Source organism: Agelaius phoeniceus, chromosome 1, assembly GCF_051311805.1.
Source record: "Agelaius phoeniceus isolate bAgePho1 chromosome 1, bAgePho1.hap1, whole genome shotgun sequence".
Classification (NCBI taxonomy): Eukaryota; Metazoa; Chordata; class Aves; order Passeriformes; family Icteridae; genus Agelaius; species Agelaius phoeniceus.
Window position 1 is genome coordinate 122,164,062 of NC_135265.1, and position 26,142 is coordinate 122,190,203.

Here is a 26,142-nt window from a genome sequence, read left to right on the forward strand (position 1 = left end):
GAAGTGCAAGTTAAAAGCATAATTTAAGCCTGTAATTATTTAAGGAGAAGAGACATAACAGAGAAAGATGGCCTGCAGTAGGATAAATGTAAGGTGGAAATCTGTATCTCCTGGACCCAGAAACTGCCTCAGACACCAGCTAATTTTACAAGATAAGTTACATGCATGCCCTCATTCAAGAGGGCAAGAGTGAAACCTTGATGGCAACGCTACGATTCTGGCTGAAGAGCTTCATTTTCCCCCTCCCATACCTGAAAGCCTTGAATCCTTGCCAAATATTCCAGCTGTTTTGAAGGCTGCACTGTAGAACAGGGGGAAGCAGGAGATATTCCTTTTAGACCTATGGCTTCGGCAGTTGGGGACGTTCCATTCATGAGAAGTTCCCTGGCAATGGTGGCCGTGCTATTTGTGGTAGGAGATATGCTGAAGAAAGAGCTAGAAGTCTGGCTCATTTCTTTGGATGGCATATAGCTTACAGTGGTACCAGGGGCTGATTTGTTGCGGCTTGCTTCCATCTCTTGATATACGTCAGGAGAGAGATGGAGTATTCCCTTTGGTGCTGAAAACAAAACCAAAGATCATTCTCATTACTTTAGAATGGGTTTGACATGTAGACAATTTTCATTAGCATATTTTACAGTGAAAAACAAAGTAAGAATTTAGAAGCAGGAATTTTTTTTTTTACAGTAACTGTAAATGAAGTCACCTAATACATTTAGAAACAAAGCAGATCTGAAGGGGCCCTCTTCTTCCTCTTCCCCAACTCTTTTAAAATGGTACAAACCTTAACTTTAAAACTAAACCGTGGCTAGCATAGAACACACAATAAGAACAAAAAATGTTTGGAGACCTACAAACCATGAGGAACAGATGTTACTTCAAAATAGTAGCACAATCATTATTTCCCTACATTCTTCTACCTCCTATATGATACAGTAATTTAGGCTATTTTTTCACAAATAATTGAAACTAGTCTATATCAGCACTGTTGCCACCAGAAGTAGTTTAGTTTTTTTCTCCCACCTACAGCTGGTGTTTGTACTCCCCAGCTACTCTCTTGCCAGCACCAGCACCTGTAGGCCCATGTAGGGACATCCCTGAGAACAAGGTGCTGGAGGTATTGGCTGTTCTCAGGGGGTTTCCGTGGGAACTGTACATTTCTTCTACCCTCTGTCATTAGCATTGTTGGAAGGGCAGTGTGGTTCCTTGCAGTAGCAGCATTGCCTTGAGTGCTGGCTTAAAGAGTTTGCTGAACCACAACAGCAGCCTGGGGCTAAAAAATCTTAAATTACCCTGCAGCCAGTGTTACTGTGCTAACGATTCTGATGTGACTGACTGCTCTGCAGTGGAAAGGAATTTATTTATTTATTTAGCTGCATATTCTATAGTTTTTATCCTACAGTTTTCAAATAGTTACTTGCCTTTGAGAACATTTATACTGAAAAAGGAAAGCATATATGTGTCCTACTTAATATCAACAGTGTTGCGGTGCGATATAATAGCCTGTCCATCCCGGTTCTTTCCCCAGGTGTGCCAATAACCTCTCCCTTCCCCTCCCCTTGCCCCCTGCTGACTGCTGTCCATCAATCTTGGCATTGCAGAAAGGGCATAGTGTGATTGATGAACAGCAGACAGCAGGGGCAAGGGGAGGAAAGGGAGAGAGGTTATTGGCACACCTGGGGAATGAACTGGCATGGACAGGCTTTTACATCGCACCGCAACACAACAGGAGTTAAGGTGAACATTGAAAAAGCTAGATTTATTTATGTGAATAAATTCTAAATATTTCCAGTGAGATGTAAATTAGGGATAATTTATCTACATTTAAACATTTTGAATACCTTTTCAGAAAATATCTCAACCCTAAACCTGCTTGGAAACAGAAATACATACTTGATCAGTTTTGCTGATAGTCCTGTGCATGGAAATGTGCAGAATTAAGTCTGAAGTTTGCTAGTTTTCTTACACAATGAAGCATTTTTTGGAAACACAAATAACCAGTTGGCTGATACTAGAGGGAAACCTTTTTCTTATTATTAATGCATCAGAAAATGAGCTTGAAATGTGTAATTTCATATTAAGAACATACTTTAATCTTCTAGCATATAATATGAGTGAACCTGAGCCATATGGCATTTCATGCTAGGGATAATAAACCTGTTTGTTAACTGATTTAGTAATCCCAAGAGAAATCAAAGGGTTCAATGTTTAATTCATTTGCAGTACATATTAAATTAATCTCAGAAAGCAGAATAAATTCAAAGAAGAGGAGGAAATTAATTTCCAGTACCTAGGAAAGATTCCTTTAATCCTAGAAGTGCAAGTAGTACTTTTAAATAAAATGTCTACCGCAAGAAGACTCAGAAAATATTACCTGTAATTAATATCCTCATTTTCAACTACATGGTGAAAATGGAACTTCCTCAGTGCCGACTCAGCAAACTGCTTACAGGTGAATCTTTTAATTGATTTACTCGTACATTTGGCTTTTAAATTCATATTGCTTTTAGAAATCTGGAACATCTGCTTATATAATTTACAAAGACATATCTGTTATTCACGTGATTGCTCTCTCCACCTACCTCCATAGGGCTGGGGAGTCTGGTTGGATCCTGAACATTGAGGCTGCTTTTACCTAGTTTAGAACTGGCTCCAAAGGCAGTACACTGAGTTCCTGAGCTAAGCACAAATTCAAGACAATGCTGCTGGGGAAGATGGAGGATAGGATCCCTAAAATTTCTTTTTCTCCGTCTGGGACAATTTCAAACATAATCTAATAGATTAACAACTGTGTAAATACACAGCATTATTTTATGGCACATAATCACTATATGAGAAGAGAGACTTGACACACTTTTCCTGAGGCTGTAACCTCCAAGGCCTACCTCTGCCTGGATTTTAAAGTCTTACTTACACAAGATGTAAGATTAATGAAAATTGAAAAAAAAAGATAATACAGATCTTGGTAGTTGATGTTAGGTTACAAAACCAAACAGCAGTAAAAATACTGAGTGGCAGGTGTCCACCACCTCCTAAGAACTGCCCACTGTAAATCTGATTTCCCACGAATATTTCAGAAACAGAAATGTAAACTGAACAAAAGATAAAACAGTCTACTTGTTTAGAAATAACATGATATTAGCCCCCCTAATAAATTTTAGAAAAACATAGTACAATGTTAACTTGAAAAAAAGTTTAAAGAAGTTTAAAATCAAGTCCAGTGCTGCAGATGTCTGTTCCATTGATGTAATATTACTTAAAACAAACATTTTACATGCTTTCTCAGCCATTTCACTGTTTTTACATGATCCACCCAAATATCTAACTGCTGTCTGGAACAATGGTTTGGAATACTTCCAGATTACTAAGCTTTCTAAATGTTAAAATAACTAATATGCAGCATATGATGAATAGAAAGATATTGAGCAGAGTATAGCAAATGCTCTTAAAGTACTGACTTTAATGGTGATGTTAAATTAATAATAGTACTTTTACACTTTGCAACACCTTACTGCTAAAGACTTCAAAGTGCTTTATAAGCAATAATTAATTTAAATCATACATTGGCTCTGAGAGGCAGATATTATATTACTATCATTGATTATCTCTGGAAACAAAGTAATGTAATATTCTAGACATTACATTAATGTAGTTGCAAGATATTAACTTTTTATATTCAGGGCCTATGTTTCATGAAGCTTCTTACAAACATGTTTTAAAAGGCCAATAAAAACTTGGTCTCTTTAAAAACTTCTATAAAACATACATTAATTGTAATTCATTATTTATTTTTAATGTATTACTGAGATTATTTTATATATCATTCCTCACTGTTGCCTGCTTACTTCAACTCTGCTGTATTATAGGAAAGTGTATAAATATATTTAGTTACAGTAGTAGAGTTATCAAATGACAAGGGATAAAACAACAACAACAGAGGATTAAGTGCAAGAACAAAAGAACCCTTGAGAAATTATCTTAATTTGTCCTCTAACAATCAGTTGATTAAAAAGCAGGGGAAAGAGTAATACTATCCTCTAACACCTTTATGCATTGCAGAAGAACACCTCCAGGCAAACATTTTAATTCATCTTTACTTTTCAGCTAAGAAAAAAACTTAGACTTTTGGGTCCATTAAATATTTATCCCATACAAGCTTCACCATACTCCCCAGGAAGAATCATAATTATTAGGAGTCCCAGGATCTATAATAGATGAACAACACTGCACCTTCTGGTGGACATTAACTTTGAGGCACATTTATGAAACATGTTAAAATAATTTCCATTTATATTATTTAAACCTGTGGGCAAATGTGCTACAAAAATATGCAGGCTAGCTATGCAATGTAATCACTAACATTTAAAAAACATGTCTTACTCATCATTGGCAGTAATTGTTTGCAGTCTCTCACAATCTTCTGAAGTCTATGAAAACACACCAAAGACCTTTCTTACCTAAGAATAAATTTCTTCATCTTCCATTGTCTACTTTTGCTGTCACATACCAGATAATAGCAAAATAGCTTGGACTCCAAGGTAAATGTGTGAATCAGATATAAGATGGCCCAACAAACCCTCACAAGCCTTGCCCTGGAAATGTCATCTCAGTGCTTTGATTGTACCTTTTTTTCACAGCATCTATAATAGAGACAATCTTTAAAATCTCTGTTTGAGAGATATTATTTTTACCCCTAACTCTTTCTCTTCAGTGTCCCCTTGGCTGGGAAGACAGGGGGACATTTCTACAAATGGGTCCTCCACTTCCTAGAGTTTGGATAAACAAAAGTAACCATTAGAAAACTGTCTGCATGGGTAATGGGGTGAAGAACAACTGACAATATTACTGAACAAGCCTCAATGTAATAAGACTCTGCAAAAATGGAATTTGCTGATACAGGAACAGTGACAAGTTACCCACAGCAGTGGGCTACTAAATTAAGAAAAGTTCAGAGTGATGACAGCATTGCCTGCACACTCACAGCTATTAGAGCCTACACAGGTACCACTGGTGTCCTATTTCCAATTTTCTGTTTCTCTCAGGAAGAGCAGAAAACATTATAAGTTGAGATTTCAATTTTAACATTCAACTCCACAAGATGGCCTACAGAATCAGGCTTGTGTTGTCAAGCTGCATATATATATATATGTATGTCAGTGCTACTTTTCTCTTCTATATTTAATCAGTAATGTAGGGATACTCTTCCTCTGCCTTCACTCAATGACTTCTCTGGTTCAGAGGCACTCACTAACTTTTCACATTTATACTTGGTCTAAACCACAACTTTATTCTTTCTTGGATAATACAGTTTTCTCCCCCAATTTTTGCTTATCCTACAAAAAAGCTGTACTTGTTCATGTGTCAGAAGCAGTGCCAGCTGCAATATGACTTCCCCTGACCCTGCTGAAGAGCACATGCTCTTCCCTGCACTACAATCAGTGATATGGGACATGGCACAAAGGAGTTTTCATGTCTTGTGCAATGATGCAGAGTAAACAATGATATAATTCTGTATATGATATGCTCATGAATTAAGTTTAGCACCCTAGTATCTGAAACAACCCATCACCAGATGAAGAAAAGACTGTTCATAAGGAAATAATCAGTATTTTTGGAACAGAATAAAATACTTGATAGATAATCATCAAAAATCTTTCTTTCAGATTATGCTATCTGTAGTCACATTGAATAAAGCCTTCTTATAATGTGGTCCATAAAGTACAGGGAAAAAATTTGTAGTAAGGCTCTAAGAAGGAAAAGTTAGAACTGGATCTAATCCTGATTTCACAATTTTGTACATTAAAATGGACAAGAATTTAAGAGGTATGGGGGATACTCAAACACAATAATTACTCCCTAGAACTGGCAGGTTCTCAACAGGCCCTAAAATATGGCCCATTACAAATCTAATGACATAAAAAAAAGAAAAAAGAGAGAATTTACAAAACCAAATAACTACTTCAATAACAAGACTGAAAAATGTAAATATTATAATAAGAAGAAATGATGGTTTTTTACCCCACTCAGTGTAAAAGGCTATTTATATAGTAGAATATTTTCAAATTTCATTACCTCAGTAGGAACTCAGAAAAGGTCAGTCAGACAATTGAACAGGCAAATAGTATGGCCATTATGTTCTCTGCAATTGTCTACACACAATCTTGGCTTGAAATACCAAGCTGCAATCATTACTTACTTAACACAGCTATCTGTGGTATTTCTAAGTCACCAGCTACTGCAATATTCAGACATGAAAAAATGTTCTGTCATTACACAATGTCTTTCAGTCAAAAGATCTTGTCTACATGACCTTAAACAAACTGATGTTATATAAAGCTGCTCATTAAAACACAAGCTTTGTTTAACCTTAAAATAACCATGGTACTGAAGTATATACTATTTAGTTCTTCATGAAATTAGGTCTTGATATCCCTAATTGCACTGGACTATTTTCTGTATGGCCAAAACAGAAATTGCAGTATTGCAGGACTTAAATTGTATGCATTTCTTAAATTGTATACATTTGGCATTTAAGGAACATGAGGAAAGTCCTTTGAATTCTCTCCCAGCTTCACTCCTGCTTGAATACATAAGATTTTGGTTAAAAAAAAGACATAGTGTTTGCAGTGGGGAATTTCTACAGGATATTCTGATTTATTCCAATAGACAGATGAAACATCTACACTGTAAGTTTTACATGATAATTCCTGCATGATAATTTTCCAGCAATATGTCCATGTAATACATACCCAAAGATTAAGATTGAGCAGGTTCAGGAAAAAAGCAAGCAAAATACAGAAGGAAGGTCAGTATTCTTAGCAGTAAAGAGGATCAGCAAATTTGGAGCAGGAGCAAATCAAGCTAGTGAGCTGGCAGATCAAGGTGCGTGTAACAGCTGCTAGAAAGTGATATTTGTGGGGGTAAAGCAATTTAGGAGAGTGCTTGAGTGCAACTGGAGGCAACCTGTGCAGGCAAGACCATTCATTAACAGATTAGGAGGGGAATGAGAATGGTGATGATGAAAACAAGGCCTGACCCACACGGAGAAGAGAAGAAATAATGAGCAGATCTACTAGACAAGGACAGAGAGGCTGCTGATGCTAAGAAGGCCAAGGGGGCCATCAACAAGCACAGCAAATGTATGAGTGAGGAGGAAATCAGAGGAGAAAGCCGTGTTTGATGTTGAAAGGGCATGAAGGAAAGAGTGGAGAATGAAGTTTTAGCTCTGTCAGCAATAAAGTTTCACTTCAGGAGATTCACTTTTCCAAGGACATGATTATCCTAGACTAAGGGTGAGGTACATGGTGGGTTCCAGGTTGGAGGGAAGGGTGTTGGAAAAGGAGAAAAGTCAAAGTACTTAGAGTAACACCATACTGAGGTGAATTATGTGCTACTGCTCCATTTTCTCACCTGAAGACAGAATACCAAATGCAGATACTTAGCATAATTACATAATTAAATTTGAATTGGAGAATTAACATCAAAAAAGAGCTCTGCATTTCTGCTTCATGTGCAGATTTTTCTAAAGGAATAGACTAGCAACTTTGAATAAATGCAGTTCATATCAGCCTTTTAGGAGACTGATAAAAACAAAAGGATGCATTATCTGAAATCATCTCTATCCATAGAGCTGGCTGTCTCCTGCCATGGTGGCTGCTTCCTCTTTATACATTTCATACATCAAAAGCTTGATGGCTAAGCAGTCTCTCAGACAGGTGACTTGAGCTTCTTCTTGTCTTGAGGGCACCCAAACCACAGATCTCATAGCCCAAGTCTGTATTTCTCACATATGCACAATCTGTACAACTCAACAACCAGGCAGCAGGTTTCTCACTACTCTTTCTTTTTAATCTGTATCTAAAATAGGCAGAATACCTGTAAACCAGCCAGAGAACACCTGAATACACATCTGCATTTTCATTCACAAGACTTTCAATCAACAGGCAAACTACAGTCATGATTACTTTAGATCACTCCTTCCCTGTGAACTTCCTATATTTTAATAGCATTTCATTGTTCCTTTTTTGGCTGCAAATCATATTAGATACACATCTCCAAAAGGCAGCTGCCATTATCCAGATTACTCTGCACTCCATGAATACTCTCCTTCTGCTGAAGAAGGAAACTAATTCTCCAATGCTCTGGGCACATGCTTAAAACACTAGGCTCTTTATAAACACATATTGCACTCTAAACTCAGCACAGAAATCATCATCTCTGAAGATGCAAACCTTGCAGAACTTTAAGCACTTAACTGAGCATCTCAAAAGGGGAAATGTGGGAAATAGAGAAGGACCACTTGCAGTTGTTGTCTTATGCTCCAGAGTTGAGCCCAAATCCCACTCGCACATAAAAATGCTAATTTGGCTCTTGTCACTAGTTCTCAAAACAGCAAAGAAAAAATAACACTCTCTTCCCTGTTTTGTTAATATGTTTTTTAATATTAGGTGTTTTAGAAGTTTTTTCAACTATCAAATAAATGTAAGCTGCATTTAACTGGTATTACGCTGGATAAAATTATTTTCATTGTTAGAGGAAACTGAAAAATAACACATCAGTTATTAATAATGCCAAATGCAGCATGGATTTCCTAGTTTCAGTAAATTAGGAAAGAAATAAAATTGAACAAATCTCCTCTGCTTCTAAATTTAATTTTCCAGTATCTTCAGTTAGAAAGAAAATTTAATTAGAAAATTAGCAAATCAACTCAGTAGTTACAGAGGCAAGGTATTATTTAAACATAACCAGCTGTGATAAGAGCTAGACAAGGCTGTGAGACATATAAAGTGGAGACAAATCGCTCAGCTGAAGGAACTGCTCCATTGATGGTATAAGGCTCACCTGACGGTTTGTTAGCTAAAAAATCCCCACAAAACAGAACAAAAACATCAAAATGAACAGATGGAAAACTATTGTTCTGTGGCCTTTTACCAAGTAAGTGGTGTTGTCAATCCCTTTACTGTGGTTTCTAGTCAGAATGGCCAATAATCAGCAAACATTGAGTGATGTATCAATGTAACTCCTAGCAAGAGTGCATTACAATTGACAAAGCTGAGTAAATTTGGAAGCAATTCAAAAGCCAAGTCCAATGCAACAGCAGTACCTAGTAAGTAAAAATGCACACATCCACTCTAAATCACCTTTGAAATATACCAAAAAGAATTACATATTTCAGCAAAATATAACATGCTAACATTCCAATGAAAAATGCCCAAATTATAACACAAAAATTTTATTCCAAAACTGTAGACTTCTGTTCCTGCTATGGAAACACAGGGGTGTTAAATTATCTACTGGAAGTTTTCACCAAAATCCCCAGTTGAAAAACAAACAATTAGAGGACTATATAAAAAAACATCTTTCTGAAGCTACTGAGGACCAGAACTACAAAGTTCAAATAAATTTTGTTTCCTTCAGTGTGAAGGAAAGAAATAAATTTTGTTTCCTTCAGTGTGAAGATGTATTAGTATGCAAAATTTCATAAATATATAATTTATGTTGCATTTATCTTCTCCAAAAAGCTGGTGAAGAAACTTTTAAGTAAGGATCTGAATGTAAATATTTTTGTATTTTTTATATTTCTTAATTTATATTTCTTAACCTAATATTGAGGTAGAGTTTTAAAAATAATAAAATGAATGTTATTTACAGAAAAATACCAAATTTTCTCATTACAGACTTAAGAAACTCTTCAGAATATCTATTTGTTTTTTTCTTTCCTTTTTCTTTTTTTTTTTTGTCACTGAGAACAATTGTATGAGATCAAGTATCTTTGTTCCTTAGGAGATCATCTGCTCCTGCTGCTCATTTACCATCTGAAATCATAATCATCTGTTGGTGACAATCTAATCATCTTCCCAGTAACTAATTGTGATGTCACAAACAAATGGTTATGATTTCAGGTGGTGAACAAACAGCAGGAGCAGATGTACTCCAAAGAACAAAGACTGTAAAGTCATGCACGAATCCCTAGTAATAAAATGTTAGGCAAGAAAAACAAAGAGTCTGTCCTTTACAGAGAGGTAAGATTGCTCTGAATGTGTTTTTTTAAATTATTGGATTTTCAGTACTTTGTGACTCCCAGAATTGTTAGAAATAGGTAAAGGAACCTATACAATGGAAACCTGAAATTGGGAAACCTGTAAAAAGAGTTATGGTCATTTTTTTCCTTCTTTGAATTATAATATCTATAAACACAGTAACATTTTACTTTTATTTTTATACTGTTTTTAATAGCTTATCTACAGTTTCTCCTAGAACACATCTTGTATGATGTTTGTTATTACCCCATCCAGAAATACAAAACAAAAATATGTTCCCATGAAAATGCACTTTGCAATAGGATTGTTTATTTGTTGCATGTTTTGTTTCTGTTGATAACTACTTAAATCAAGAGAGATAAATGAGATTCTGTTTACAGTAAACATCTTCTATATGGGCTGCAAATACATCTGGTCTGCTCACAGTTTCTCAAAGTCTCTTCCAGAAGCATAAGGGAAAAAACCTCTATGTTCTTGCCATTTCACATGTGAAGAATATCAAAGATATCCCAAACCAAGAAACCAATAGCTTTGTGTTTAATCTTTCTTTGAAATTGTGAAATGAAGAAGACAGGTAAAGAAATAAACCTGTGGGAAGAAGCTTTGCCAGTGAGTTGGAGGAACAGAAGTGAGGTTTGCCACATGGATAATGCAAGAGTAACATGATAGAGGGCAGCAGGAGAATTTAATATTCAAGAATATTTAATAGGCAATACTAAATATATATTGAGCTAGTAATTAGGAGGATACAAACTGTAGAATATTTCTCAGCAAAAACAAACTACATTGTAAGAGTACCATGAAATCTGTTCTTCAACTGTACTAAAATATAGAACTGTTATGATTTTTGTTTTCTGTTGTACTGAAGTATACAAATTCCCTTTACTATTCCAGTTTTATTTGATTCAGATGGAAACACAGGGCATTATGTGCATGAAGAAAGACTATCTGTCTGCAAAAGGAAACTGATGCACAATAGCCTGGCCTAGCAAGACACAATTGTTTTCCTAGAATAAAATGTCTGGAAATATGAATAAAAGCTGCCCAATGGTAGATGTAGTAATCTCAGAGCCTCAGATTTTGAAGATCACTGAAAGTTACGTTTATGGTAACAAGAAATGCAAACTGTACATTTCTCTTTTAAGAGGGATACAAAAGGGAGGAAGCTGCTCCATTTGCCCTCTTTTAAAGCTTCCTAACTTAAAAAAATTACTTTAAAAACTTCAAGAGTAAATTCACCATCCAAAAAGTGCTGTTCTTATAAATAAACTAGTATATTCACACCTGAAAGGATGTGACATTTTTTATCTCAAATTGTGGAACTTGTTTGGAATTGCCTTTTAAAAACCCTGCACTTCACAGGTGCATGAGAGATCATTCATAGAAGTGATTTCTTTTATTCAAAACACCCTGGCAGTGTTCAGAGTCAGGCTGGATAAGTACTTGAGCAATCTGGTCTAGTGTATGGCGTCCCTGCATGGCAGGGGTAGTTGGGACTAGATAATCTTTAAGATTCATTCCAACCCTCTAACTTTCTATTATACACTTAAATCACCTGTTTATTGTTAATGTTACCTCTAGATTGGAACCCTCAAAAAAGGGGGTTAAGAGACCAAGAACAGTGGTCTCTGAACAAATGCTCTATGTCTATTGGCAGGCTCCATCTCTTTCAACTTCCAATTTACTTGTAGATCAGAAGAATGGAAATGAAGGATTCGAGCATTACAAAAGTGTCCCAGAATGAAAAACTGTTTCTGTACTGTGGCTCTGGTGGCTGAAAAAAGGTCTGTGAGCAGGTCTGTGAAAAATAAGTTAGTTGGTACAAGTTTAAAATATAATTTCTGTTGATCTTGTCTTCTGTTGAATGAGTTTGCCTTTGTGTTCTCCTTCTAGATTTGGATTTAAAGGTATAACTGTCAAAGTTGTCTTGAGCAGCCTAAGAGATTGTTTTTTCTTGTTGGTTTAACAGAAAATCATGTTTTCATCTGTAAGTATCTCTGCTACAAGATACTAAAAGGACAGGAGAAAAAATAAAGGTCTTATGCTGCTGTCTCAAACTCTAAGATGCTAACATTTGAAGATATTTCACAGATCTTGTCCTTAGAGATTTTGACAATACAAATACAAATCATCTAAAAGTATTGATGGGGGTTGATGACAGGGCTGTAAGGAAGCCATTAATAGGAAGACTTAGATCCTGTAGAATCCTTTCTTTCAGGGAAACATAATGGCATGTGCTCCATCCAAGACCACTTGAAACACAAGCAAACTGTTGAGTAAGTTGAAGCAAAAATTATTCCTCAGGTCTCTGGGTCCCTCTGTGGTGAGTGGGAAGACCATATAAGTAATGGAACACTACTGAAACTCCTTAAAACCTGCTTTTAGGAGCATGTCTTTCAGATGTATATAGGCAAAAAATAGAAGGTAGCTCATGTGTGTGTCCATGTCTCTACAATCCTTAGTTGAGGGAGATAATGTTTGGGACCCTTAAGAAGTTCAAAACTACACACGATTCTAGAGAAAAATCCAGGGCTTAAGAAAAAGTGAAAAAGTACTATTTATATTATCTTTACCACATTAAACAGCAAAAATCTAGTTACAAACTCACCAAGTTCTGTCCTATTCTTTACCTGTTGCAGTGAAACTAAATTCAATCTTGACCAACAAGGTTTCTTGGGTTTTTGTGTCTTATAGACAAAGCTCAAGGAAGAGAGGAACTACCAGTAGCAGAACCTCATCAGAGTCAGGGATGTTGTGAGAAAAGCTAGAAATGAACCCATATAAATCACAAAATCTCAGAACTGCAGATAGGTCAGGTTGGGAGGGACCATAGTTGGGCCATCTGGTCCAATCCCTCTGCTCAAACAGGGTCATCCCAGAGCACATGGCACAGGATTGTGTCCACATGGTTCTTGAATATCTCCAGTAAAGGAGACTCCATAACCTCTTTGGGCAACCTGTTCCAGTGCTCAGTCACCTGGACAGTAAAGTTCTTCCTCATATTCAGGTGGAATTTCCTGTGCATCCATTGCACCAAATGGGATCTATCTCAGTGTGCTGAGTCAACCAGCTTACATCATTTATGAGGCCACTCTCTGTTCTCTTCAAAAAGTCCTGGAGATCAGAAGAAATCTCCAGTGCCTGGAGAAATGCATTACACTCAAAAAAGGCAGGCTGGTCAGCCTCACTCTGGTCCCTGGGAGAATCATGCAGTCCTCTTAAAGCCATTTGTGGGCACAGAGTGTGATTGTCTTTCATGATAAAATGATTGGTTTTATCAGTGGAGAGCAGTGGATGTCATTTACCTTGGCTTTAGCAAGGATTTTGACACCATGTCTCCCTTGTCTCTAAGCTGTGATTTTAGAGTCTAGGTAGATAAATTCCTAGATAATGGAAATCTGTTGAGACACAACAGCTGCCTTCCAATATCTAAGAAGAAGTTGTCAGAAAAGATGGAGCCGGGCACATTACTGAGGTATATAGCAGAAGAACAGGAGATGACAGTCATAAACAAACAGAAGATATTCTGACAAGAATTAAAGGAAAAAAAATCAGTGTGAAGACAGTTAAGCACTGGAACAGGCTGCCCAGAGAAGCTACGGAACCTTCATCGCTGGAGAACTGTTACAAGTCCTAGGCAACCTTATCTCAACTCTGCACTGACTGTGCTTTGAGCAAGCAGTTTTGGTGACCTCCTAAAATCCCTTACAAACTGAAGGATTCAATGATTCAATTAATAGATAAAAATTTCCTTGTTTCTGCACTCATTCATACCTACACCCACACACAGGACACTCAGGGGTTAATTCATCTAATTGCAACAAAACCCCTAAAATATTTACAAAAAGCATTTCAATTGTCTTGGATAATCCAAATCATATAGAGACAAAGAAAAATAAGTATCAATATAAATTTAGAAAGCAATACTTACTATTACTTGTTGGCTCAGGAAACCCAACATTTTGGCCATTCCAACTTTTGTTTTCTCCAAGCTGAAACAGGTAGAAAAAAATAAGTAAGTAAAGAGCAAACTGCTCCCTAAACAGAACACTCCTGTTTATAAATTTAGTTGAAATATACTAAAAAGGATGAGTTGAGACTGCCACATCTGTTCACAAAATTTTGCTAACTCATCTTAATTTTTGCCTAAGACAGGTTATTTGAGTAATGTACCCTTCATGAGTAAACATTAACAACTATTGCCTAACACTGAAATATAAATGTTTCCCCAAGGATTAGGTTCAACTCAATGTGTTACCAAATCAGACTTAAATAAAATTAAATGTTTTAAGCAGCTCTCAACTGAAGACATAAACAGTCAACAGAGAAATTCTAAAACAAGAAGATCCCAATTACCGCCTATGAAGGAATGTGTAAACAATATAAAGTACTTTGGGTGTAATTTAAAAATATTTACTAACAAGTACATTTTAAATTGATTTAGTCACTGAAGTGGAAGTAAAAATGATTGCAATTTTCAATTATTTTAATATATTTTTGAGGAAGCTAACTGTCCTCAAATTACTTTTACTATGTTTAATACTGGGTATTAAACTCTGACATGGAAAAGGAGAACAATTAACATGGAGGTTCAAAATTAAGCCAGTACTGAGGTTTACACAGTAAATAAGATGGCAGTGTTCTAGGTTTATGTATAAAACTGAATAAAAAAGTCAGAGCTTCCTCATTACTTAGAAGCTATTGACAAGCTCTATGAATGTGAAATGAATGATCCTTTTCAGATTTCACTGGGATTTTCTGTGCAAACAGAAAACCTCACAGCAAAGCAGGCAATATGCCAGAACAAAGTTGTCATCATTTGCTCTCAAAGACGGGGTTGGAAAGTGAAAGAGATGAGAAGGAAAATCAACCAGCTGAAATCTGCCTCTGCATCTCAGAGGTTGCATTAAGGCTGTTTAGATTACTACCATGTCATAATACAGACCACTAGATTATACATTTTACTTGGAAAAGAGGATTAGAGAACACACTATGAAAAGCAGGTATTTTGGTGATTGTCTCCCTGCTTTCCATCATCATGTACATCCCAAAGAGCCTTGGCAATGAGCAGTGAAAATGGGAGATATTTGATGGAAAAGAAGGACAGGCATTACAGTCAGCTTTCAAACTGGTCACCTACATCCATACACTTTAATTTCATGTAACTTGTTTTATCCATATTATGAAGCAGGTAATATGTATATTTGAAAATATGGGTGACAACAGTTCTTCATATGAGTAAGCAATATGAAATCTATAAATATGTTTGTATTTACTGCTGTTAACAGAAGCATGGTTTTGTCAGGAAGTCATCCTGACCATCTGTAACATGATGGCAGCACAAGCACACTGTTACAATAAGAGAAGATTTCCAACTTTCCTCATTCTTTTCTTTTTTATTGTTTATTAACTTGATCATAACAGGGAATTTAACAACAATTCCTCTATGAGTAAGTGATCCTTTGTACTGCTGCCTCACATGAATGCAATCTACCTTGGTTTTCTTCTCTCTAAGAGAATAAAAGTGGCAAGAAGAAACAAAAAGGTGGAAAATGAAAAAATTACTACAACTCTCTATCCTCATCCATACAGCCGAAATTCTGACAACTGCAAAATGTCTCCCAGCATACCTCCAGATTGCTCTCCTCAAGGCTCTTTACAACCATTACTGATTTCTTTCAGGAACCAGTTTAAGCCAGAAAAGAGCAGAGCCTTTACTTTTTTACATTACCTGATTACTTGTGCTGCCGTCAGCACTACACATTGCTCTTATAATGCTCTTAGGTCTCCATTAAAACAATAAATACAGTCACTTTTTATGTACCAGGGTTAAGGAAAAAAAAAACCACTGGATTTGGTTTTGCTTATTTTTAAGGGAGGAGGAATGGAAGGACTTGAGGAAAAGGGGGCACAGGGGAAAAAAGAATTGCCTTTTTTAACCCAAAAATATACAGGTGAAAATTATCTATTTAGATGCCAACCTCTGCATCAGCTAATCTACGCTGGGACCCATTTTGGATTCAAACAGTGAAACAAGTATTTTCTAATGATATATCTTTATTGTGCAATTTATATGCAAGGAATTTTGCAATCCTCAAATTGATAGAGATCTATTTTCCCTCTTCTCCACCACAGTTCAGTTTGAGAGTTAAAATTCCTTCAGCTACACAAACTAACTTGTGCATCTCCAAATATGTCCAGACATATATACAGAAGATAAAACCAGATGCTCTAGATATTTCATGTCCTTAAACCCCAACAAAGCTTTAAAATTTTGTTATGATTTTATTATGATACTGCCACTACATAAAAGTTGAGTACTTCACATTTTTTGGATACAGTAACATTTGTTCATTGTCTTCAGAATAATATTAGGCCATTGTACACTAGTCTACCAATCCTGAAATGTCTACATCTGCAAGTATGCAATTAAGCCTGATTTTCTAAAGACAATGCACTTGTAAGCAATAGTTTAATAAATGTAGGGAAACAAAGCAGCAGCATCCCTTTTTAGCCACTCAATTTTTTGGTAAGGATTTCAATGTAACCACAAGTTTCCACTATGTAGAGCTCTGCAAAGAAACTATGTTGTGGGCTGAATTTTTTCAGGCTTTATCTCTGAAAAATACTGTAAAATTAGTTCAGCCAATTTAAAATCCTAGAATGACAACCTATGTTTTCATATTAGAAAAAAAAATTGATTTTTCTGTTTTGACTTGTTTTTTATTAAAGCCATTTGGCAAAATTGGCAGTGAAGAAAAAGTGGATAGTTTTATACCATAGAGAGTATATTCTACAGCAGAAATGTCTCAGCATTCTGGTGAAAATGAATTATCATTTGACTCAGTCAGAAGCTTTTTTTTAAATGTCCCTGTCTGCACAGTGTGTTCTCACTAGGAACACCATCCAGCTTCCAAGGACTCTGTTTAGAGTATTTCACACTTGTCTATGACTAAGACATATAGTGAAGAACATAGTGAAGGTGAGTGTGAACAGCACACATATTGCTGCTACTCTCAAAGGACAGTGAAACAGAAGAAGGTGGGGACAAGTAACCAGTACAGTATTTCTTTTTTCCTGGTTAGGAATATAGAACATATAGAACAGAGTATCTTCATATTTACATACACATAGATGTGTACACATATACTATATTCAGATTTATTATGTAGTCCTAGAAAAGCCCAACAGAACATTCTGTTGGCTACCTAGTGCAGCCACAGTAAACAAATAGGTAATTATCAAAATATATACATGCACTGAGAGCCTGTATATGACAGAAGCTGTTTAAGGTCCACAGCTTAGTTAAATACCTTACCAAGTATCTTTTGAGTAAACAAAAGGCAAAACTTTAACAGCCAATTTTGGTTACAAAAGCCCTAATCAATAAATTCAAGACAGGAAAGGAGTGCTAAGTTACAGATAGCTAATGTGGAAATACATACTTGCAACACATATGAATTTGAAATGCAATTCCTTCTTCATTAAAAAAGTGACACACATTTTCTTTATCAGTCATCAAATGTGAAAAGGCCATTATTTTTCTGTAATGCTGTTAGTGCACATGCAATGGGAAGATAAACATTGATTACTACTTCATATATGAAAATTACTAATGTTGTTCCTTTCTGTTCCTTTGGGCTCTCATGAATGCCCAAAATGGAATAAAAGCAATAAACATTCATCCTGATTTGTAAGCAGAAATAGGTGCATGGATCACATGAACACTTTTGCACACACACTATTCTATGGAACTGTGTTTCTGTTCCTCATTACTCTCACAGGAGCAGAGGCTGCACTTAATACTAAGGGTATCTGTAGAGCTGTAGCTAAACAAAGGCTAATCTGTGACAAGCAACTCCCTAAAACAGGGTGTGCACAAGCTTAAGCTTCCAGTTTTACTAAATGATTAGCTGATACAGCTTAAAAACCTAGACAAGGGTAAATTGTGGGCAACACAACAACTGGTTCTCACCTTTTCTGCCTGGTCTTGAAGAGGAGTAGAGGCTTTGTATCCCAGCTGTAGCAACATTGCTTCTGCTGCATTTCTTTTAGCTATTTTCTTGTTTGGGCCTGTTCCAGTAGTAATGTCATTGCCTACTTTTACCTTAAAAAGAAAATATTGATCATAATCATGACAAATGCAAGACTCCTTATTATCATCATATAATACTCTTGCAGATCTATCAACAGCTGTCAGCTCTTTTGATGAAGATGCAATCTTGAAAAAGATACAGCAGTGCAAAAGGGGACCACAGTATTCACTTAGAAGGGCTTGTTTAGATTTTTCAGAAGTTCACCAAACCCATACCCAAGAGCTATAATCTTCTGCATCTCAGTGCACACACAGTTGCCTCTCTCTTCCACCAGCCTCTGTGTCACCCCCATTCTTCCTCGTGAACCTCTCCCCCACTCTGCTACACTGGAATTGTCCCAGGGTCTGTACTTCCTCTTTCTTGTGGGAAGGAGTGCTGCCTGCAGCAGCTCCCCAGCATCATCAGGACAGTATGCAGAACAATGGACAGACAAACAGACTTGAGATTTAACGAGAGTGGCTTCTAAAGAAGGAAGAACATCATATTTGCCTTCCTCCCACTTTGTTGCACTGCAAGGAACAAGGGGCTGGAACTGCTTACACCTGACAAGCCTTGAGCCAAACAGTCCTTGGAAAGAAGGCTCCAGACTGTGGTCTGCACAGTACAAAGGGTTTCTGACAAACATGATGCCTTTCATAACACTAGGAGAAATTAAAACCCCAAAATAAGGACAAACTGTATGTAATGGATAGCCACAAAATGTGTGGCTCCAACTTAATCCTTGGCTTTGGTACCATTCTTAAAACTCTTGGTGCTGTATGTGTCTGGTTTGTGACATGAGCACTCTCACTGCTCTTCATTCATAGCTCTTTGATGGGTGTATTTTGCTTGGTCCATTAAGTCCTTCTATTTGCCAAATTGTCTCTCAAAATACTGCACAGTTTCAAAACCATGTCAAAAAAGGAAAGCAAAATCAAATAAAATTAATAAAATCATCAAGATGATCTGAATAACAAAAAAAACCAAAACCCAGACGTCAAAGACCAGAAACAGTTTGGAAGGAGCTTTAAAAAAATGGTTAAAAAAGGCATACAATTGCTAAATAAAGAATAAATTGTATTTAGGAGTTTATGTCATTTAGTAGTTTATGTCATTCAGTAATTCTTCACTTTCCTTAATTAATCATATATGTATTTTCCTAAAAGTTTAAACTCTTATTTATTCAAATACTCTTAACTCTAAATATTAGGAAGAGAATGTAAATAAACAATTATCATGAATATCCCTTCAAAGTATATATATATATATATATATATACACATCATTAAGCAAGAAGATTTGTCTACCTAAGCCAAAAATATTAATAATCTTGAAATATAAACCTTATCTTCTATGCAGTTCACAATAACAATTAGAAAATAGCCAATCTGGTACAAGTTTCTATGCAATAAAATTGAGGGACTTTAATGGGAGAAGACAAAAAGATAATTTATAACATAGGTCACAATAAATCAATGTGTTACTATTTCTCAGACCTGTAAAACTGGTTTAGCTATTATTATAACCTCTATCAAGGATTAAAGGCCTGACTACAAAGAGAAAGAGCTTTCTGAAATTAACTTTGGGAACAGAAAACCAACTAATGTCATCAGAGGTTTTCTTCTGTTTATCTAGTAGCCAGGACAAGTAATTGGATCCATTTCATCACATCTAAACTTGTTCTTTGTGTGACAGATAAAAATGAACATATTATCTCTGGATATTTTACTTCCACATTCAATTAAATTAAATGAAAACATGGTTTAAGTAGCTTATACAAAGGTATTTTATTCTGATAAGGTTTTCTGCATGTCTTAATGAATCCACTGAGACTTCCTGAAGGTGGGATAAATAGTAGAATAATTTTAGTGTGAAGATATTACAAAAGGGTGAAAATGGAGTTTAAAAGTATTTGTAACAAAGCAACTGCTCTGTGGAGTTTCTTTAACTCTTTCTTTCACTAACCTCCTTAGATACACGAATCTTCTACATAGTCACTGTATTTAAGATTCCTTTTTTATACAGACTGGAGACTTTGCCATTATCGACACTCCTCCAACAGAAAACTAAACTTCCAGCCCATCTTTCTAATACTGTGTTGCATTGTTCTGGCCTCATACAGCAACTACCAACTGTGGACAGTCCCATGGGGGTCTAAGCATGGGAAATGAGATTTTCTGACAGGATCACTCTTTTTCAAATACTTTCAGGTCTCATAAAATGTTAGAAATCCAAGTTTATATTCAAAAAAAGATTCTGCAACATAAAACACAATACTTTTTTTTCCTGCAGAGAGAAAAATAATAAATCACAAAGAAAGACCACTTAGGCCCAAGAAAATTAAGATCACTAGCTTATCTTCATAGACATGAAGGAAGAACTTAGAGATTGAATTGAAAACATAACTAATTCTCTGGAGAAGGAGGTGCTGGAACGTCATAAATTTTGCTTGTGATCAGAAGTGACATTTTGGTGTGGTTGGTAGACAAGAAGTCAAAACATGCTGGGGTATGCTGTTCTGAGTTGTTCCGGCACAAAATTACCCTTGACTGAAAACACAAGGATACAGAATCCTTTCATGATTCTAATCTTTCTCAACCTGCTGTTGTGTTATCTAACAAAATATCACAGTTATGCCAATTTTTTGTACATGTTCTTAATTTAAATTTGAAAGGAATTTTAATGATCTACTGTTTCAGTATTAGGTCCAGTCAGAGGACAGTCTAAAACACGTGGTTGGCTTTTTTTGTCGTATTTCAGAGATAACAAAGCCACAAAGAAATTGGCAATCTGAAAAAAATTACAACACTATTTTATAAAGCCAAAATGCCTGATAATATGGAGATATTAATGTCCATATTTCAGAATACTAGGTATTGCTGGAATCCTCGGATCAACACCAGCCCAATTTTATTTTTTTCCAAAAAAACAAGTAAAAGTAAATAAATCATGAACCATCAGGGATAAAGACAATAACGATCAGGTGAAATAAAAAAAGGAGTGTAAAATAATGCAAAACACATGAAAAGCATCTAGAGTGCACATAATTCAACTGCCATTTGTTTCACTAAGAGAAAAAAGTTTAGACAGGCTTTCTGATACTGTATTTCATACTATTCCTGCATATCAGACAGCAAGGCAGATAGCTAAACAGAAGGAGTTCCACTTCATATTATGCCACCATTTTGTTTGAGTTTGAGCAAAATACTTAGCAAGGCCATTATCTCTAACATGACACAAAGGATACCTGCATAACAAATTCCCGACGGCGAGGCATTCCTCTCTCTGAAAGAAGAACATACTCTGGCTCCTTCTCCTTTTTGGCCTGCTGGATCTGAGCCAAACGACTGATGGGATTCATTCCTTGACCATATTCTGGTCCAGTCTAAACCAGGATTAAAGGAAAGAACCATTATTTCAGTATATATCCCTATAACTAATACACTGCTTCAATAACATTTACTAGGATTCTCTCTTTTGTAATACTCCCTTTAAGAGAACAAGAAGTAACTTACTTTCCATTTTCTGATCATGAGACAAAAGACAAGAATCCTCAGGCTCAAAGCTGTGGAAAGAAATTGTCTGCCACTGTTGCAGGTATGTGTATACCTTGCATCTGCAAGCTAAGAAAACCCTCTCCTATCTGTGGAGGTCTTCATGAGGATGGATGAAAATTAGCAGATTCATTAGTCAGTTATATCTTACTGCCCTGTTTCTAGGACCCTTCCCCCTAACCCCTTAAAACAGCTTGCCACAATGCTGGAACATGCACTACACTGAGAAGAGGTGGGATTTACACAGGGACAAAAACCATTTGCCTTACATAAAGATGCTTCCTCTTCCAGCCTTCCTGCTTTCCTTCTCAGCACTCCAGGCCTTCCATCCTACACTGCAACTTGCAACTAAAGGTGCAGAGGGTTTACTCTGTGTGTCATATGAATTTACCCTAGAATTATTGCTTATGGTGAACCACCCATAAAGTATTTCAGATTAACAGGCAATAATCCTCACAATAACATGTCCAAAAGTATGGTTTGTGGGGGAATTGATCTCATGCCAGGGAAACATAAAGACTGACAGTGGTCTGTCCAAGATTATACAGACAGGGGGAAAACTACAGTCCTTGAAAACTCTCTAGCTCTGAAATTCTTTTAATGAATTATTGCTCATACAGCAAATGCTCTTTCAAAGCACATAGCTACGAAAATATTTGTTGGTAGATTTTAAGAAGAAATTAAGACCCACAAAAATTTATCTGAAATCATACTTAACTGATTTATATAGGATAACATAAAGAATGCACTTGCAAATGTAAATGGCATTTGAATGTAAAATTGTTCTTATGTTATGAAGCTATTTCCCTTTTATGAAACCATTTGCAGGCTAAGAGAAGATGAGCACTCATGCTTGCTTAAGCTTCTCAAATAACAAACAAGTGTTCAGGAAACTGAAGAAATGATCAGCAAAGACCAGAGAGGGATATTATATTTAGAAAGCTGTGCAGCAAATCCTACATAGTGTAACTGCTGAAGCAGTTAGAGAAGATGTAGGTGAAAGAGCTAAGACAATGTCATACACAAGGGCAGCTGTGTGGGCAAGAAGCCAGGCAGAGACAAAATGCAGAGCAGGCTAAATAAAGAGCAGGCCATAAGATACAGCCTCATAAATATATATGCAAATAAAAAGAAGTTTTTGTTACCACTTTTTTTGATGCTCAAAACACATGCAAGTTAAATTGAAAGAAACAGGCACATTGAAAGCATTTCAGAAGTTTGGATATTCAAAAAATAAAAACCATCTACATATTCAGCTTATTTTGACAATTAATGTCCCTTTCTAACAAGGCCAACTGTGTACTATTAAATTTAAGTTTGTAATGGCAAATGGTATATGGTAATATAAGAAATCTTTTCATTATTATACCCTTAGCCTCTTTCTTGAGAAAAACTTTCCAAGATGTTTGGTGAAAGCCAAAGCCAAAAGACTTTTCCAATCTTCCAGCTTTAAAGCTGCATTAATGCCGATGGTTTTCTATTAAATCATTTTCCTGCCCACTTTTTCATATAAGTTTCTGAGAATTAGATCTGCAGGATTTTAATAGGAGACAGGTATCTAATTAATCTAGGTTTTCCTGAAAAATCACCTATTCTGTATTGAAGGCAAATGAAAAGAGGAAGGTGACAAATAAATCTTTTGTACATTTTCCAAATCCAGTTTTTCATTCTCTTAAGTACTTGCTTATTTTTAAGTGGTTTTCTGGTGGCTGCTCTTTCAGAACTCTGCACTTTGTATCCTGAGTGTACAGATTTCTAATGGTCAAGAAATCTGTATATAGTTTCTTCATATGTATATGAAGTATATATCTGAAGTATATACTTCATATACTTCTTATATGAAGTATAATCTTCATACTTTCAGTAAAGTACTGAAACACTAAAGTATCACCTCATTAATTTAATTTTTCATGTATCTCTCTCCCTCTTCAAACTGGGGAGGGGAGAGAGCGCAGGGAGAGAACCACTACGTACACCAGAAGGGATTCTCTGAGGAGATGATACTAAAACTTCACATGGCTGGACAGGGCTGCTTAGAGGGCTTGATCCTCCACTGGACCTGAACCAAACCCTTGAAGACTTCAGGGATGTGAGCTATTTACAAGCCATTCTGTTTGAGAATCGCACAGCATTCTCAGGATTTAAAAAAAGCCCAGGCATACTAGCACAAGCAAACAAGTAACAATATTGACAGTAACAAGCAACTGTAACAATATTGACAGAAAATGACAAATAAGCCTTTCTTGATTTTAAATCTGACTGTTACTTTCTAAGCAAACATTCTTAATTGTCTCAAAGGTAGACACATACCTTCAATATTGTTTTTGGACGCTTTTTAAAGTAAAGTTTTGGCTTTTCAATCACAGGAAGAGGAGGAAGTTTCTTAAGTTCTTGTAGTACAGCCATTGCAGCACGTTTCTTTGAGAGTTTCTTACTGTTGCCTTCTCCTTCTGCAGTGAATTCTCCTACTGTAACTCGTGTAACAAAGCTCTTCATGTGAGGAGGTCCACTTTCTTTAATCACCTTTTAAGAGAAAGTAACACTGAGCCAAAGCACCCTACAAGAAGATACCCTAATGTTTGTTATCTTTGCAATGAACTTATTACTAGTCCAGTTTTCCTGCTAACTGAAGGCATTAGATTGGTTTCCATAGAACATGGACAAGTATTAATGAGAGTACAAGGTTTGAGGACAGAAAATTAAGACTAGTCGGATAAAGCAAATTTAACCATCATATTCAGTGTTTCACAGAAAATAAGAGTAGACCTACATTTTTAAAGATTTATAGAATAACACACTATACAACAATTCTGCATATTTAGACCAAGGCTGATAGTTTTTTCATTGCAAGATGCTTCACATACTAAAGCAATTAAACCCACGAAGGTCTACCAGGCTTTGACTATTTCTTTATACAAAACATATTCAAAACTGTATTAATTTGGCATTACCTCAACCTGATTGTAATTTTTTCTATTCTCATCAAACCATTGGATGTTCACAGTCCCATACTTCAGTCTCAATAGGTGCAGGCTGGATGCCTGCTCTCAACTCTTGTCTTGCCAGATTACACAGCTCAGAGCAATATCCCATATATTTGAAAGGCTGACACATTCTTGCCTCCATGACTCTCAGCTGTCCCTCCCATCAGTACTGAAAAGAATTACCAGAAGAGCCACCATAACTCACACAAAAGCCAAACATTTCTCAAAAAAAAAAATTTATTCATTCCCTTCCAAACATATTTAGTACAACAAAATAAGAAAACCCATTTGAAGTACTTCACTACAAGTTATAGTAATATGGAAAGAAATTAAGTTCTGAATGCTGTACCTTCCTGTAGTTGTTTTTCTGTCTTCAGTTTTACATACATACATACATATACCCATATACACACACACACACATCTCCCTTCAGAAGGCTGATGCTAGGATGTGTTCACCCCCAAATCAGAGCACTGCAAGTGCTAGGGTAGCCATCCATCATTTGTGTATGCATGCACCATTTACTGGTCTGGACAATGTCTATCAGGAATTAAGAGACCTCATTTGGGAAAAGGTTCAGTTATTTTGTTTGATGGGCGGAAGCAGCTACCTAATTTAATCTTTGTTATAGGTAATATGTATAAGGAGACATTAGAGTATCTGACAGACATCTCTTTATAATATCTTAAAAATCAATATAAATACAAATTTTTTTCATTTGATGGAATTATATCAAACCATTTGTTGAAGAAGAGTAATGTCTTTTTAGGTTGAGGAGGGAGGGGAATGGGAGCTGAGGTAAAGGTACCAGGGCCTTCTTGGTGTAATAACTATAGTTTTAATGTGCTCAAACCTTCAATTTCAACATTATTACAACATGTTTTGTATTAAAGTTCTTTTTATCAAGGTCATGTCCCTTGCATTATTTAGTTTTGCTGTTGCACTGTAATGAGGTCTCCTTAGGCTTGTTTTCCTTTTTTAAGTTCTCTTTTGTGGCAGCTTCACCCAGCAAATACAATTACCACAGCATATATCAATTAAAAGACACAAAATTAAAATTAACAGACAACTTTGGCCCACTTTCCCAGAATAAAATGACATCTATGCCAGGATGGGATTTTTCTGTTTTAATCAAGGAGTGTTCCCACTCTAAGATTCCAGGTATTAATTTCAGAAGTGTTTTCAACACTGTCTCTCTTTGAAGTTGCCCACTAAAGCTTGACCACACGAGAGGGCAGCAGTGCTTTCAATGCACTGAGCCCTGCTGAGCCCCAGGATGCTGCAGTGCCTGCACAGGAGCTGGGATGAGCCCAGTGCCAGCATCTCCTGCTCTCAGACACAGTTGGGCATTGTGTCCATGCTGAGCACCTTCATCACACTGCAGCATTCCCACTCGATTTTACAGCACCTCAAACCATCCCTGTACTTGGTTATCCAAGTATTACAACATGCTTGCTGTAAAACATAGCTAAATTAACCTTACTAAGGT

General features: G+C 36.2%; 1 protein-coding gene across 4 annotated transcripts in view; it reads right to left on the reverse strand.

Annotated features, from left to right (window-relative positions):
- Positions 1-26,142, reverse strand: part of STAU2 (staufen double-stranded RNA binding protein 2) — a 172,185-nt gene that overhangs the window by 85,317 nt on the left and 60,726 nt on the right. For all 4 annotated transcript variants that reach the window (XM_054634961.2, XM_054634948.2, XM_077186495.1 and 1 more), the window contains 5 exons: positions 23,980-24,192; positions 21,363-21,500; positions 18,016-18,147; positions 13,972-14,032; positions 252-559 (listed from right to left, as the gene is read on the reverse strand). In XM_054634961.2, the coding sequence (XP_054490936.1) occupies positions 252-559; positions 13,972-14,032; positions 18,016-18,147; positions 21,363-21,500; positions 23,980-24,192 (852 nt within the window). The remainder of the gene's footprint in view (positions 1-251; positions 560-13,971; positions 14,033-18,015; positions 18,148-21,362; positions 21,501-23,979; positions 24,193-26,142) is intronic.